Raw genomic sequence first — 15,751 nt, forward strand, 5'->3', positions numbered from 1 at the left:
GCTGCAGTCCATGGGGTCGATAGGAGTCAGACACAACTGAGCGACTTCACTTTCACTTTTCACTTTCATGCATTGGAGAAGGAAATGGCAACCCACTCCAGTGTTCTTGCCTGGAGAATCCCAGGGACAGGGGAGCCTGGTGGGCTGCCGTCTATGGGGTCGCACAGAGTTGGACACGACTGAAATGACTTAGCAGCAGCGGCATACTGTATTGGTGTTTTTCTTTCTGGCTTACTTCACTCTGTATAATAGGCTCCAGTTTCATCCACCTCATTAGAACTGATTCAAATGTATTCTTTTTAATGGCTGAGTAATACTACATTGTGTGTATGTACCACAGCTTTCTTATCCATTCACCTGCTGAGGTACATCTAGGTTGCTTCCATGTCCTGGCTATTATAAACAGTGCTGCGATGAACATTGGGGTTCACTTGCCTCTTTCATTTCTGGTTTCCTTGGTGTGTATGCCCATTAGTGGGATTGCTGGGTTGTATGGCAGTTCTATTTCCAGTTTTATAAGGAATCTCCACTCTGTTCTCCATAGTGGCTGTACTAGTTTGCATTCCCACCAACAGTGTAAGAGGGTTCCCTCTTCTCCACACCCTCTCCAGCATTTATTGCTTGTAGACTTTTGGATAGCAGCCATTCTGACTGGTGTGAAATGGTACCTCACTGTGGTTTTGATTTGCATTTCTCTGATAATGAGTGATGTTGAGCATCTTTTCATGTGTTTGTTAGCCATCTGTATATCTTCCTTGGAGAAATGTCTATTTAGTTCTCTGGCCCATTTTTTTTTTTTTCTTTTGAAATAACTTTTTTTTTCTTTTGCACCTTTATTACTGATTCTCTGGTTTATTTCATTTTTTAAGCCACTTATCATTTATTTATTATTATTATTATTTACTTTACAATATTGTATTGTGCCGGGAGCCAGTGAGGCATTCCACTTGTGACAAAGGTCATGAGGAAGGAGGCTCGGCATACGCAAAGGCGGGATCGAGCCTCAGGAGTCCCCCTGGATATTCTCAAGCATCTTCCCCCAAAAAACCAGAGTCTGCCTACTTTATTGCTTTGTGCTCTCACCTCTGACTTTACTGGGGACTGTCCCCCACCACCATCTCACTCTCTCTGTCAAAGAGTTAACTTACAGCTCCAATTAATAAAGTTCCTGGGCAATTAGGAGTGTTTAAATCCAAACCCCTCAGATGGCTCTCTAACTCGCCTGACAAGTTTACCCGGACTCCTACAGCTATGCATACGATTGTTTACAGTCTCTCAGCCTCGAGAGGCACGGGAAGCTTAAGATATTCAAATAGCTTAGAGCCTCTCAGAGAGTTAGAAACTGTCAGAATAAACTAGTAAAGGATTTCATTGATGAGCCAATGCTTGTTGCCAAGTTTTCACGTCCCCTGAATTGTATCCTTGAATGTGTATTAATTAATATAGTTGGTATGTAGAAAAAATAAGTAGTGGCCTTGGTGTTAGTAACTTTAGACCCTTAAGGTAATAAATTCTTTCCTTTGTTGTAAACCCATTACACATCCACCCTATAGGAATGCAATTTTATCTTCGGAAGATGGTGCCAAACCTTAAAATAATTACTCTTAGAGAAAATAAGTCTTTGTTGATAAGTCCTTGTCAAGAGTCATAAAATGTTAATAGGCCTTCTGGCCAGAAGATGATGTAAATCACCTAAACCATTTGTAGATGATAAATTTGCAGGAAAGAAACCCTGGTTTTTGATAAGGATCAAAGACTGCTGGCTTTGCATCCCCTATTATCCTCTATGTGTAACTTAGGGTATATAAACCCCTGTTAAAAATAAAGCTATGGGCCTTGCTCACTAACGCTTGGTCTCCCCATGTCATTCTTCCCTTTAACTTTCGGCTGAAGTCTCCATCTGGAGCGCAAATATCCTCTGCGACCATTTATTTGCCTGGGCTTCTAAGACCCACTCGAGAAGGTGTCTAAGGTGGGGCACCTTCTGCTATTTGAGAGGGCGCCTGCGGCCTCCGTGGTCAGAACTAACCTGGTGTCATGGGTTATATTGATTTTCCGCGTAAACCAAGCTACTCAGCCTCTTTTCTCCACTGAATTTTCCTACTGAGCTATCCTCATTCTATTACTCTTTATATCTCTAATTACCATTTGAATAGGTCGCCGACGCCGTCTCCCCTTCGAATACCCTGGATCAGCCGGGGCTGGACCTCGGCAGTATTGGTTTTGCCATACATCAACATGAATCCGCCACGGGTGTACATGTGCTCCCCATCCTGAACTCCCCTCCCACCTCCCTCCGCATACCATCCCTCTGGGTCATCTCAGTGCGCCAGCCCCAAGCATCCTGTATCCTGCATCGAAACTGGACTGGCGATTTGTTTCTTATGTCATATTATACATGTTTCAATGCCATTCTCCCAAATCATCCTACCCTCTCCCTCTCCCACAGAGTCCAAAAGACTGTTCTATACATCTGTGTCTCTTTTGCTTTCTTGCATACAGGGTTATCATTACTGTCTTTCTAAATTCCATATATATGCGTTACTATACACTATTGGTGTTTTTCTTTCTGGCTTACTTCACTCTGTATAATAGGCTCCAGTTTCATCCACCTCATTAGAACTGATTCAAATGTATTCTTTTTAATGGCTGAGTAATACTCCATTGTGTATATGTATCACAGCTTTCTTATCCATTCATCTGCTGATGGGCATCTAGGTTGCTTCCATGTCCTGGCTATTATAAACAGTACTGCGATGAACATTGGGGTACACGTGTCTCTTTCAATTCTGGTTTCCTCAGTGTGTATGCCCAGTAGTGGGATTGCTGGGTTGTATGGCAGTTCTGGGTCATAATTGGGTCGTTTATTTTTCTGGAATTGAATTGCAGGAGTTGCTTGTATATTTTTGAGATTAATTCTTTGTCAGTTGCTTCATTTGCTATTATTTTCTCCCATTCTGAAGGCTGTCTTTTCACCTTGCTTATAGTTTCCTTTGTTGTGCAGAAGCTTTTAATTTTAATTAGGTCCCATTTGTTTATTTTTGCTTTTATTTCCAATATTCTGGGAGATGGGTCATGCATATGTTCTCCTCTAGGAGTTCTATAGTTTCTGGTCTTACATTTAGAACTTCACATTTTGATGAATATGTTTTTGCTGAAAGAACAAAGCCATTTGGCATTACTGATCTTGAAGACAGTATTAATATACAATACACCAATGATTAACAATTAAATTTTAATATATATTTGAACTTGTTTTTCGTATTTGCAAATTTTTAAAAATTGGAGTATAGTTGCTTTACAATGTTGTGTTAGTTTCTGCGGTACAACAAAGTGAATCACGTATGTGTATACACATACCCCCTCCCTTGTAGACCTCACTCCCGCTTCCCCCTCCCACCCACCTAGGTCACCACAGAGCACCCAGCTGAGCTGTCTGTACTATACAGTAGCTTCCCATTAGCTATCTGTTTCATACAGTACACAAATGTCAATTTTAGTCTCCCAATTTATCCCACCCTTCTCCTGCTCCATGACCACCAGTCCATTCTCCATGTCTTGTGTTTCTATTCCTACCCTGAAAATAGGTTCATCTGTACTATTTTTATAGATTATTTTTCTAGACATTTGTTTTTATCTTTCTGACTCACTTCACTCTGTATGACTGTCTCTAGGTCCATCCATGTCTCTACAAACAACCCAATGTCATTCCTTTTATGGCTGAGTAATATTCCATTGCATATATGTACCACATGTTTATCCATTCATCTGTTTGTGGATGTTTAGGTTACTTGTATGTCCTGGTTATTGCGAATAGTGCTGCAATGAACCTTGGATGCATATGTCTTTTTGATTTATGGTTTTCTCAGTGTATGCCCAGGACTGTGATTGCTAGATCATATGGTAGCTCTATTTTTAATTTGTTAAGGAACTCCCATACTGTTCTCCATAGTGGCTGTATCAATCTACATTCCTACCACTATCTAACACCATACACAAAAATAAACTCAAAATAGATTAAAGACCTAAATATAAGACTGGGCAATTTAAAATTCTTAGAGGAAAACATCGGAAGAACACTCCTTGACAAGGAGCACAGCAAGATCTTTTTTGACCTACCTCCTCCTGCTGCTGCTGCTAAGTCGTTTCAATTGTGTCTGACTCTTTTCGACCCCATAGACGGCAGCCCACCAGGCTCCCCCATCCCTGGGATTCTCCAGGCAAGAACACTGGAGAGGGTTGCCATTTCCTTCTGCAATGCATGAAAGTGAAAAGTGAAAGTGAAGTCGCTCAGTCGTGTCCAACTTTTGGTGACCCCGTGGACTGCAGCCCACCAGGCTCCTTCGTCCATGGGATTTTCCAGGCAAGAGTACTGGAGTCGGGTACCATTGGCTTCTCCGGACCTACATCCTAGGATAATGAAAATAAAAGCAAACATACAAATGGGACCTAATTAAAATTAAAAGATTTTGCACAGCAAGTCAGTCAGTCAGTCAGTTCAGTCGCTCAGTCATGTCTGACTCTGTGACCCCATGAATCACAGCACGCCAGGCCTCCCTGTTCATCACCAACTCCCAGAGTTCACTCAGACTCATGTCCATCGAGTCAGTGATGCCATCCAGCCATCTCATCTTCTGTCGTCCCCTTCTCCTCCTGCCCCCAATCCCTCCCAGCATCAGAGTCTTTTCCAATGAGTCAACTCTTTGCATGAAGTGGCCAAAGTACTGGAGTTTCAGCTTTAGCATCAGTCCTTCCAAAAAAATCCCAGGGCTGATCTCCTTCAGAATGGACTGGTTGGATCTCCTTGCAGTCCAAGGGACTCTCAAGAGTCTTCTCCAGCACCACTGTTCAAAAGCATCAATTCTTCGGCACTCAACTTTCTTCACAGTCCAACTCTCACATCCATACATGACCACAGGAAACACCATAGCCTTGACTAGACAGACCTTTGTTGGCAAAGTATTGTCTATGCTTTTCAATATGCTATCTAGGTTGGTCATAACTTTTCTTCCAAGGAGTAAGCGTCTTTTAATTTCATGGCTGCAGTCACCATCTGCAGTGATTTTGGAGCCCCCCAAAAATGAAGTCTGAAACTGTTTCCACTGTTTCCCCATCTATTTCCCATGAAGTGATGGGACTGGATGCCATGATCTTCGTTTTCTGAATGTTGAGATTTAAGCCAACTTTTTCACTCTCCTCTCTCACTTTCATCAAGAGGCTTTTTAGTTCCTCTTCACTTTCTGCCATAAGGGTGGTGTCATCTGCATATCTGAGGTTATTGATATTTCTCCCGGCAATCTTGATTCCAGCTTGTGCTTCCTCCAGCCCAGCATTTCTCACGATGTACTCTGCATATAAGTTAAATAAGCAGGGTGACAATATACATACAGCCTTGACGTACTCCTTTTCCTATTTGGATCCAGTCTGTTGTTCCATGTTCAGTTCTAACTGTTGCTTCCTGACCCGCGTACAAATTTCTCAAGAGGCAGATCAGGTGGTCTGGTATTCCCATCTCTTTAGACAACCATAAGTGAGATGAAAAGACAAACCTCAGGATGGGAGAAAATATTTGCAAATGAAGCAATGGACAAGGTATTAATCTCCAAAATATACAGCTTATGAAACTCAATATCAGAAAAAATAAACAACTCAATCAAAAAATGGATGGAAGACCTATGCAGAAATTTCTCTAAAGTGTGTTAGTTGTTCAGTCATGTCCAACTCTTTGTGACCCCATGGACTGTAGCCTGCCAGGCTCCTCTGTCCTTGAAAATCTCCAGGCAAGAATACTGGAGTGGGTTGCCATTCCCTTCTCCAGGGGATCTTCCTGACCCAGGGATCAAACCTGTGTCTACTGCATTGCAGGCAGATTCTTTACCATGAGCCATCAGGGAAGGCCTCCTTCAAAGACATAGAGAATGTTTTCTTTATCAATGTCATACACTGTCAGAGAAAGGTTGGAGGGTGAGTTTATGTTTTGCTGTGTTTGTTTGTAGTGGCTAGGTAAAACTTCTTAAATATGCCTCTAATCCTAAGTATTTGTGAAGGGTTGATTTCTCATCAGATCCTACCTTTTATGAACAGTCAAAAAAATCAAGACCTAATCAGGTCCTAAACACTATTTTAGCCTCCTTATGCCAGCTTAAGAGCTTTTCATGCCAATTCTTCCTTATAGTGAGTTTCTGTTTCTCCTAAATTCAGCTCCCTGAATGTCAGTTGGATTGGCAGGACAGAATACTGTCAAGGTGCCTTGAAATGGAGTTTCACTGTCTGCATTTGAATCTGACTTTATCCCCTTCTATACCACAGGGCCTGACCAAAATTACATTAAAACTAAAATTTCCACCCTCAGGTGTAAAGTGATAATAATTAATTCAGGTGTAAAGTGATAATAATGAATGTTGCTCTCTTTTTGTGGGGGATAGTAATTCAGATAAAGGGCTTCCCTTTGGTTCAAAGAGTAAAGAATCTGCCTGCAATGTGGGACACTAGGGTTTGATTCCTGGGTTGGGGAGATTCCCTGGAGAAGGGAATGGCTTCTCCAGTATTCTTGCCTGGGGAATTCCACTGACAGAGGAGCCTTGGTGGACTACAGTCCATAGGGTTGAAAAGAGTCGGACATGACATAGAGACTAAAACTTTCACATTCACACTTTCAATGCAAATAAAATAACAAACTACATTAAAAAATCACTTCAGCCTCTGGTGTGTGAATTCCTACATAAATCTTCATAATACTGTGGTTACTGTCATCATTTCATCACCGTCACCTTCAAGAACATCTGGATAACTTAGGGGGACACTTTAGAGGGACCTGTTTCCTAATCAGGTAGAAATGATGCTCAAGAAAGATAGAACCAGTGTGGAAGGAAAGCAAAAACTTAAGTGTTCTGGGATCCCCACCACTAACAATAACATAAACCTCAGGCTTTGAGCTGAATCTGTACTTTTTAGTGGCCTCCTGCCAACTATTCCAACTTTCCCACTGCTTTGATGGTGAGCAAACAAGGCTCCTCCAACTCCTCCTGCCCTCAGTGTCTCCCACTGCACTTGGCACTCTCTGGGCTGGGCTGTGTCTCTGCTGGACCAGGACTGAGGGATGTAGATTGGCTGCTCCTCCCCTACCTGCCGGAGAAGGCAATGGCACCCCACTCCAGTACTCTTGCCTGGAAAATCCCATGGACGGAGGAGCCTGGTGGGCTGCAGTCCATGGGGTCATGAAGAGTTGGACATGACTGAGCGACTTCACTTTCACTTTTCACTTTCATGCATTGGAGAAGGCAATGGCAACCCACTCCAGTGTTCTTGTCTGGAGAATCCCAGGGATGGGGGAGCCTAGTGGGCTGCCGTGTCTGGGGTCGCACAGAGTCAGACACGACTGAAACGACTTAGCAGCAGCAGCAGCAGCCCCTACCTGCTGTTGGATGAGGGCTGAGGCTTTGTCCTCAGGACAGGCAGCAAGACAGACTCAGGTGTGGGCCTCTGGTGCAGACAACAACTCTGGGGGGATGAGACACACGGGTATTGATCCCATTGGACTGGAGCTGGCTAACTGAAGTCTGGGAAGCACAGGCTGCTTATTTATAGTGATGTAGCCTGGAGACCTTCATGCATGTAGCAAATTAGCCAAACTGGTCCACAGTCTCTCAGTCCCTGAGGGTTTGCTAATTTAATGGAGGAGGGAAAGGAGAAAAGTGAATGTATTAGGAAGGATCCAGTAGAGCCTGGAGGAGGCTGACTTCTGCTCCTCACTTCTGCCTTCTAGTTTATTTTCTCATCATAAAATTCAGAAACATTTTTTTTCAATTAGGGGAAGCAATACATGATTTTATTTCTGTAAATCCACTGAATTAGTCATGAAATTTAGAGAGATTTAGGTCTTCCCTCCCAAGATTCTGATAGTATTTCTATTTTCATGGTTAAGATTTCTGTCTCTGGCATTGTCATATTTTTTTTCTATAGTCCTTGTCTGGAGTTTTAGATTTTCTTCCTTGGAGAGTTATGGTTTTTATTTTATTAATTTTTATTTTATTTTTTAACTTTACAATATTGTATTGGTTTTCCCATGTATCAAAGTGAATCTGCCACAGGTATACATGTGTTCCACATCCTGAACCCTCCTCCCTCCTCCCTCCCCATACCAGAATTTTGAATGACAATCCAATTTCTAGTTCTAATATGCTTGGAATTTTAAATCCTAAATTCTATTAATTTAAGGGCTTCCCTGGTAGCTCAGACAGTAAAGAATCTGCCTGCAATGCAACAGGCCTGGGTTTGATCCCCAGTTCGGGAAGATCCCCTGGAGAAGGAAATGGAAACCCACTCCAGTATTCTTGCCTGGAAAATTCCAAGGACAGAATTAATTTAAAATTCTAACTCTTATGTTTTCTCTTCATTTGATGTATGTTGTTACATTACACAACTGTTTATTTTAACATATTTGTCTAGTAATTTGCTAGCTTGCTTAAACACTTCAAGGGGCATCAGAGAATCTACATACAAAATGGGGGCCAATGTTGTAGTCTTATCAAGGTTTGACTAGAAGAATATTTGATTCCAAGCTCATTTCCATGTCTGTTCATAGTACTGAGTGCTTTGGAGACTAGAGGATTCCCTTAGTTTCTTACCTCTTATGACTCGGCAACTGACTTCCATCAGAGCAAGGTGGTCAGTAGACTGGAGAGGACTGGCAAGATGAAAGTTGAGCTATTTTACACATTAATGGTGGAAGCGACAGGCCAATAGTTTTCCAAATTCAGTTGACTGGAAACAAGTCACTGTGCTCAGTCCAAGGAGACACGTATGTACAAGGGCATGAACAGAGGTGGTGGGGATCTTTGAAAGCATCTTTGAAGCTACCCACTTAACCAGCCTCATTCTCCCTCTGTACAGTTGACTCTAAAAAGAATAAAACTATGGAGATATTTCTCTGTGTTCCAGCCTTGGCTCCAAAACATCATCTTTTCAAGAAAAATTCCCCAGAGAAGAACTAAAACATGAAAAACTTGCCCTGTTGTGGGTACTTCTGCAGATCCCACCTTGCTGTTCCTAGCCATTCATCCAGAAATATCTCTTGTTTCTCTTAGACCCATAGAGTCCTTCCATCACTGTTAGAATAAGCCACATCCTTTCCAGTGCTGGAGTTCTACAAACATCTCAGTGTTCATCCCTTAGTCGTGTCTGACTCTTTATGACCTTTGGACTATAGCCCACCAGGCTCCTCTGTCCATGGGATTCTCCAGGCAAGAATACTGGAGTGGATTGTCGTGTTCTCCTCCCGGGGATGTTCCCAACCCAGGACTCGAACCCGGGTCTCTGGCATCTCCTGCATTGCTTATTTCTACATAATAAAGAGGTCACATCTCTCTCTAAATATATTTTTCTTTAAAACCTTTGTGTTTGAACACTTAGTGTTCATCAAGACAGTGTCCTTTTAGTTTTAAAGCAGGATATGTGAGATGCGGTCTGTTGTGACCTTCTACATCTTATCCTTGCAGTATTCCTGGCTCATAGTCTATGTATGAGGAACTCAGAGATTAAGTCTTCATTAAATAATAGACAGAAAACTAGATATGCAGTTTTCTCAATTAAGCTGCACATATTTATCTAGTTTTCTGCCTATCAGATAATAAGAATATTCAGTTACATTGGACAAGGGACTTCCCAGGGGGTGCAGTGGTAAAGAACCTGCCTGCCCTGCAGGAGATACAAGAGATGTGGGTTCTATCCCTGGGTTGTGAAGGTCCTCTGGGATAGGAAATGGCAACCAGCTCTAATATTCTTGCCTGGAAAACTCCATGGACAGAGGAGCCTTGTAGGCTACAGTCCATGGGGTTGCTAAGTGTTGGATACAATTGAGTACTGAGCACATTCAGCACAAATTGGGCATGGAACCCTGGGAACCACTGCACTTGTGGTGGTATCTGATATGAGGGCAGTCTCGTGAGGATGGTTCTCTCGATTTTGTGGTGTGGCCAGTTCTCTTCAGTATGAAAGGGCAGTGGAAAAAATAAAGCCAAGTTGAAGCCCCTCAGAGGTCTATAAAAACCACCAGGGTGCTCTAAAGATGATCCCTTAGAGTTGGCTGCAGTTGAGGGGAAAGGAATCAAATGCTTACATACTCACATCATACAGTCTTCGGATGTGGGCTGCCTTGGGCTCTCTGTAGCTGAGGGAGATCCCTCTAGAAGTTGATTCTTTTTTAAAAAGTTTCTTTATTTTAATTGGACCATAATTACTTTATAATATTGTGATGGTTTTGCCATATATCTACATGAATCTTGAAGGCTGAGTAACATCCAACATTTGGGGAAAGTGTCTCTCATTTCTGACTGATTGTGTGTGTGTGTGTGTGTGTGGTAAAACAACATAAGATAAATTTTACCCTGTTAACTATTTTTAAGTGTACAGTTAAGTGGCATTAAGTATATTCATACTGTTTTGAAACCAACACCACCATTCATCTCCAGAACTATTTTGTCTTCCCCAACTGAAACTCTGTGCCCATTAAACACTAACTCTTCTTTCCTCCTCCCAAAGCCTCTGGCAACCATCATTCTCTCCTCTGTCTATAGGAATTTGACTACTTTAGCTACTTCATATCAGTGGAATCACTCAACTTCTGTTCTTTATGTCTGATTATGTAACATGATTGGGCTTCCTTGGTGGCTCAGAGGGTAAAGCGTCTGCCTGAAATGAGGGAGACCTAAGTTCAATCCCTGGGTTGGGCAGATTCACTGGAGAAGGAAATGGCAACCCACTCCAGTACTCTTGCCTAGAAAATTCGACAGATGGAGGAGCCTGGTAGGCTACAGTCCATGGGATTGTGAAGATCAGTCACACACAACTGAGCAACTTTACTTATGTAATATAATTGGGGAGAAGTTAGATGGAATGGGAAGGAGAATTATCAGCAAAATTGGGAATTGACTTTACTTTGGTGAGTACTCTATATCTACCCCTCAGGAAGCACACATCCCAGTTTTCCTAGTAAAGTCCCAGTTAACAACTTCTTATTCAAACTTAGTATTCATAGCATCCTATTTTAATATCAGAATACTTTGGTTTGGAAATGAAATGAAATACCCATCCTATTTGTCAAAATTCATTAAGGAGCAAAAATATATTAGATGTCTTGGTCATTAAGGTAGGGTTTAAATACACATAACAGATTGGGAATAATAATAGGAAAACATAGAATCAGTTGTTGTTTAGTCACTAAGATGTTTTGGGACCTCAGGGACTGTAGCCTGCCAGGCTTCTCTGTCCATGACATTTCTGAGGCAAGAATACTGGGGTGAGTTATCATTTCCTTCTCCATGGGATCGTCCCAACCCAGGGACTGAACTCTCATCTCCTGTACTGCAGGAGGATTCTTTACTGTTAGGCCAGCAGGAAAGCCCAAAGGTTCAGTATATGACAAGAAATAGATCTGTGTTTATTTGGAGGTGATAGAAATAAGACTGCCTGTGACCAAAGGCTTTGGGTAATACATAAGGAAATTGAGAAGTGTACAGTTAGGTGGTGTGCAAAATCTTGGAAGGGTTATGACCCCCAAATAATGTCCCAATTTCAGTAGAGCTAATTTAAGAGGAAAAAAAGAAATGTAACCAGAAACCCAGATTGCTACGTATATGCTATGGAAGTGCAGATTCACAGTTACTTGTTGTACATATTTGATTTTACTGTCTTTTGCAGTCTTAACAAACAACAACAGAAAAATTACACAAGTATTGAAATTAGGCTTTTTTGATGATAATTCTCCAGAGGGTACTCTTGATGTCCTTGTTCCTTAGGCTGTAGATGAAGGGGTTCAGCATAGGGGTGACCACAGTGTACATCACCGAGACCACTGCACTCTTCCTGTGGGAAGATGAGACAGTGGAGCTGAGATACACCCCAAGGCCAGTTCCATAAAATAAGCAAACAACTGACAGATGAGAACCACAGGTGGAGAAGGCTTTGTACTTCCCATATGAAGATGAGACTCTTAGAATGGAGGATGTAATTTGAGTATAAGAGTAAATGATCCCTGAGAGTGGAACTCCACCCAAGATGGCTCCAATGAAATAGATTAATATGTTATTGATGAAGGTATCAGAACAGGAAAGGTTGAGGAGTTGAGAAAGTTCACAAAAGAAATGAGGAACTTCCACATCTTCACAGAAAGTAAGCTGTGACACCATCAAGCAGTGCAGCAGGGAGGTCAAAAGGCTGATGGAAAATGACACCAGGACCAACAAGCCATAGAAGCGGGGGTTCATGATGACCAGGTAGTGGAGAGGGTGACAAATGGCCACCAACCGGTCATAGGCCATCACTGTCAGAAGGAGACTCTCCAAAAAAGCAAAAAGAGAAAAAAAGGTCAGTTGAGTTAGGCAGCCTGCATAGGTGATGGATTTGCTGTGTGTCTGGAGGTTCACTAGCATCTTGGGGATGGTGGTGGTGCTGAAACTGACATCAGTCAAGGACAAATTGGAGAGGAAGAAGTACATGGGGGTGTGGAGGTGGGAATTGGAGCTGACAGCCAGGATGATGAGGAGGTTCCCAAGCACAGTGACCAGGTACATGGACAGGAAGAGTCCGAAGAGGAGGGGCTGCATATCTGGATCATCTGAGAGGCCCAGGAGGAGGAATTCTGAGACATCTGTTAGATTCTGTGGTTTCATGTTGATGGGGCACCTTTAAAAAAAAGAGACTGTTGAATACACAAAACAATGGTAGAGGCACCTAGATAAGTGTCCAAACTGAATTTAATCAATTCACAAATAAAGTATTAGAAGAAAAATATAGGAAGAACATTCCTTGATCTAAATCACAATAAGATCTTTTTCGACCCACCACCTAGGGTAATGAAAATAAAATGTAACATGACAACAACAAAAATGGGACCCAATTAAAATTAAAAGCTTTTGCACAGGAAAGATAACCATAAATGAGATGAAAAGACAAAGCTCAAAATACGAAAAAATATTTGCAAATGAAGCTATGGACAAATAATTAATCCCCAAAATATAGAAACAGCCTGTGAAACTCAATATCAGAAAAAAAAAATCAATAAAAGTGGGTGGAAGGCCTACATAACATGTTTCCAGAGACACACAGAATTTTTTTTTCAATCGGTATCAAATACTTTCAGAAAAAGATTGGCGGTTGAGTTTACATTTTGCTGTATTTGTTTGTCATGGCCAGGTAAAACTTCTTTAATATCCTTCTGTTCCTGAATATATATGAAGGCTTGATTTTTCATCAAATCCCACCTCTTATGAACAGTCAAAAAATGTAAGACCTAATCAGGTCTCAACACCAAGTTGGCCCCCTTATGCCAGCTTAAGAGAGCTTTTCACGCCAATTCTTCCTTATAGAGAGTTTGTGTTTCTCCTAAATTCAGCCCCCTAAATGTTGGCTGGATTGGCAGGAGAGAATACTGTCAAGGTGACTTGTAAACGGAATGTCACTTTTGCCCTATAAAAGGAGTGTCACAAGTGACAATACTGTCAAGGTGCCTTGAAAAATGGAGTGTCACTGTCTGCATTCGAATCTGACTTTATTCTCCTCTCTACCAGAGCCTGAACAAAATTACATTAACGTTAAAATTCTTATCCTCAGGTTGAAAATGATAATAATGCATGTTGCTTTCTTTTGGGGGATGGGAATGCAGATAAAGGGCTTCCCTGTTGCCTCAAAGAATAAAGAATCTGTCTGCGATAGAGGACACCTGGGTTCAGTCCCTGGGTTTGGAAGATCCTCTGGAAAACAGAATGGCTACCCACTTCAGTATTCTTGCAGTTTCCCTGGTGGCTCAGATGGTAAAGAATGTGCCGGTAATGCAGGCGACCCAGGTTTGATCCCTGGATTGGGAAGATTCCCTGGAGAAGGGAATGGCAACCCACTCCAGTATTCTTGCTTGGAGAATTTCATTGACAGAGGAGCCTGGCAGACTACAGTCCATGGGGTTGTAAAGAGTTGGACATGAATTAGTGACTAAAACATTCACACTTTCAATGCAAATAAAGTAACAAACTATATTTAAAAATTACTCCAGCCTCTGGTGTATGAATTCCTACATAAGTCTTTGTAATACTGTGGTTGTCATCATTTCATCACCATCACCTTCAAGATCATCTGGAGAACTTAGGCGACATTTAGAAGGACCGGTTTCCTGGTAGTAGAAAAGATGCCCAAGGAAGATAGAACCAGTGTGGAAGGAAAACAAAAACTTGAATAAGTGTTCTACAATTCCCACCACTAACAATAACATAAACTTCGTAGGCTTTGAGCTGATCTTTGCGTTTTGGTGGCCTCCCACTGACTATCATAACTCCCACTGCCTTGATGATGAGCATACAAGTCTCCCATATCCCTCCTGCATTCAGTGTCTCCCACTGCACTTGGCACTCTCTGGGTTGGGCTGTCCCTCCGCTCGACCAGGACTGAGCACTGCAGATTAGCTGCCTGTCCCCTACCTGCTTTTGGATGAAGGCTGAAGCTTTGTCCTAAGAACAGGCAGTAAGACAGACTCAGGTGTGGGCCTCCTGGTGCAGACAACAACTCTGGCAGGATGAGACATATGGGTATTGATCCCATTGGACTGGAGCTGGCTAACTGAAGGGCTGGGAAGCACAGGCTGATTATTTACAGTGATGCAGCCTGGAGAACTTCATGCACGGGGCAGATAATTAGCCAAACTGGTCATGGTCTCTCAATCCCTGAGGGTTTGCTAATTTAATGGAGGAGGAGAAGGAAAAAAGTGAATGTATTAGGAAGGATCCAGTAGAGCCTGGAAGAGGCTGACTTGTACTCCTCACCTCTGCCTTCCAGTTTATTTTCTCATCATCAAATTCAGATACATTTTTTTTCAATTAGGGGAAGCAATACATGATTTTATGTCTATAAATTCACTGAATTAATCATGAAACCTAGAGAGATTTTGGTCTCTTCCAAGAATGTGATAGTATTTCTATGTTCATGGTTAAGGTTTATGTCTCTGGCATTGTCATATTTTTCTTTCTATAGTCCTGGTCTCAAGTTCTGGGCTTTCTGTCTTGGAGATTTATGTTTTTTGTTATTATATTTTTTGAATTTGGAGCCAAGATGCCAAGAGTGAGAGTCACTCTGGGAACCACTGCACTTGTGTTGGTGTCTGAAATGAGACAATCTTGTGAGAACTGTTCCCTAGACTCTGTGGTTTGGCAAACTATCTGTAGCATGAAAGGGCAGTGGAAAAGTCAAGCCAAGCTGAAGACCCTCAAAGTTCTATGAAAACTACCAGGGTGTTATAAAGATGATCCCTTAGAGTTGGCTGCAGTTGAGGGAAAGGAGCCCAATGCTTATAACCTCACATTATGCAGTCATCAGATGTGGGCTCCCTGAAGCTGAGGCAGCTACCTCTAGGAGTTGATTCCTGAGGGTTAACACCCAAATTTGGAGCAATTCATCTCTTATTCCTGACAGGAGATTTTTTTTGTTGTTGTGGTAAGAAAAAAAACATAACATTTAGCTCCCCATTTTTAATTGTACAATTCAGCAGCATTAAGTACATTCACATTGTTAGCAACCATCACCACTATCCGTCTCCAGAACTATTTCATCTTCCCCTAATGGACACTTTGTGCCCATTAAACACTAACTCCCCTTTTCCTGATCCCAAAACCATCATTCTCTTTAAATTTGACTACTTTAGCTGTGGAATCATTCAGTGTTTTGTCCCTTTATGTCTCATTAAGTAATATGATTGGGGAGAAGTTAGATG

At 41.9% G+C, this 15,751-nt stretch overlaps 1 protein-coding gene across 1 annotated transcript; it reads right to left on the reverse strand.

The window, feature by feature from the left end:
- Positions 1-11,738: 11,738 nt before the first annotated feature.
- On the reverse strand, positions 11,739-12,686 carry LOC109560919 (olfactory receptor 7E178-like). The gene has a single exon (XM_019963371.2). The coding sequence runs from the start codon at positions 12,666-12,668 to the stop codon at positions 11,739-11,741; it is 930 nt and encodes a 309-aa protein (XP_019818930.2). The 5' UTR covers positions 12,669-12,686.
- Between the last annotated feature and the right edge of the window lie 3,065 nt (positions 12,687-15,751).

This window comes from Bos indicus, chromosome 7, assembly GCF_029378745.1.
Source record: "Bos indicus isolate NIAB-ARS_2022 breed Sahiwal x Tharparkar chromosome 7, NIAB-ARS_B.indTharparkar_mat_pri_1.0, whole genome shotgun sequence".
Lineage (NCBI taxonomy): Eukaryota > Metazoa > Chordata > Mammalia > Artiodactyla > Bovidae > Bos > Bos indicus.

Bases quoted from the DNA above. Each gene is read 5' to 3' on its own strand.
- LOC109560919 (XM_019963371.2), bottom strand. From the start codon at position 12,668: ATGAAACCACAGAATCTAACAGATGTCTCAGAATTCCTCCTCCTGGGC.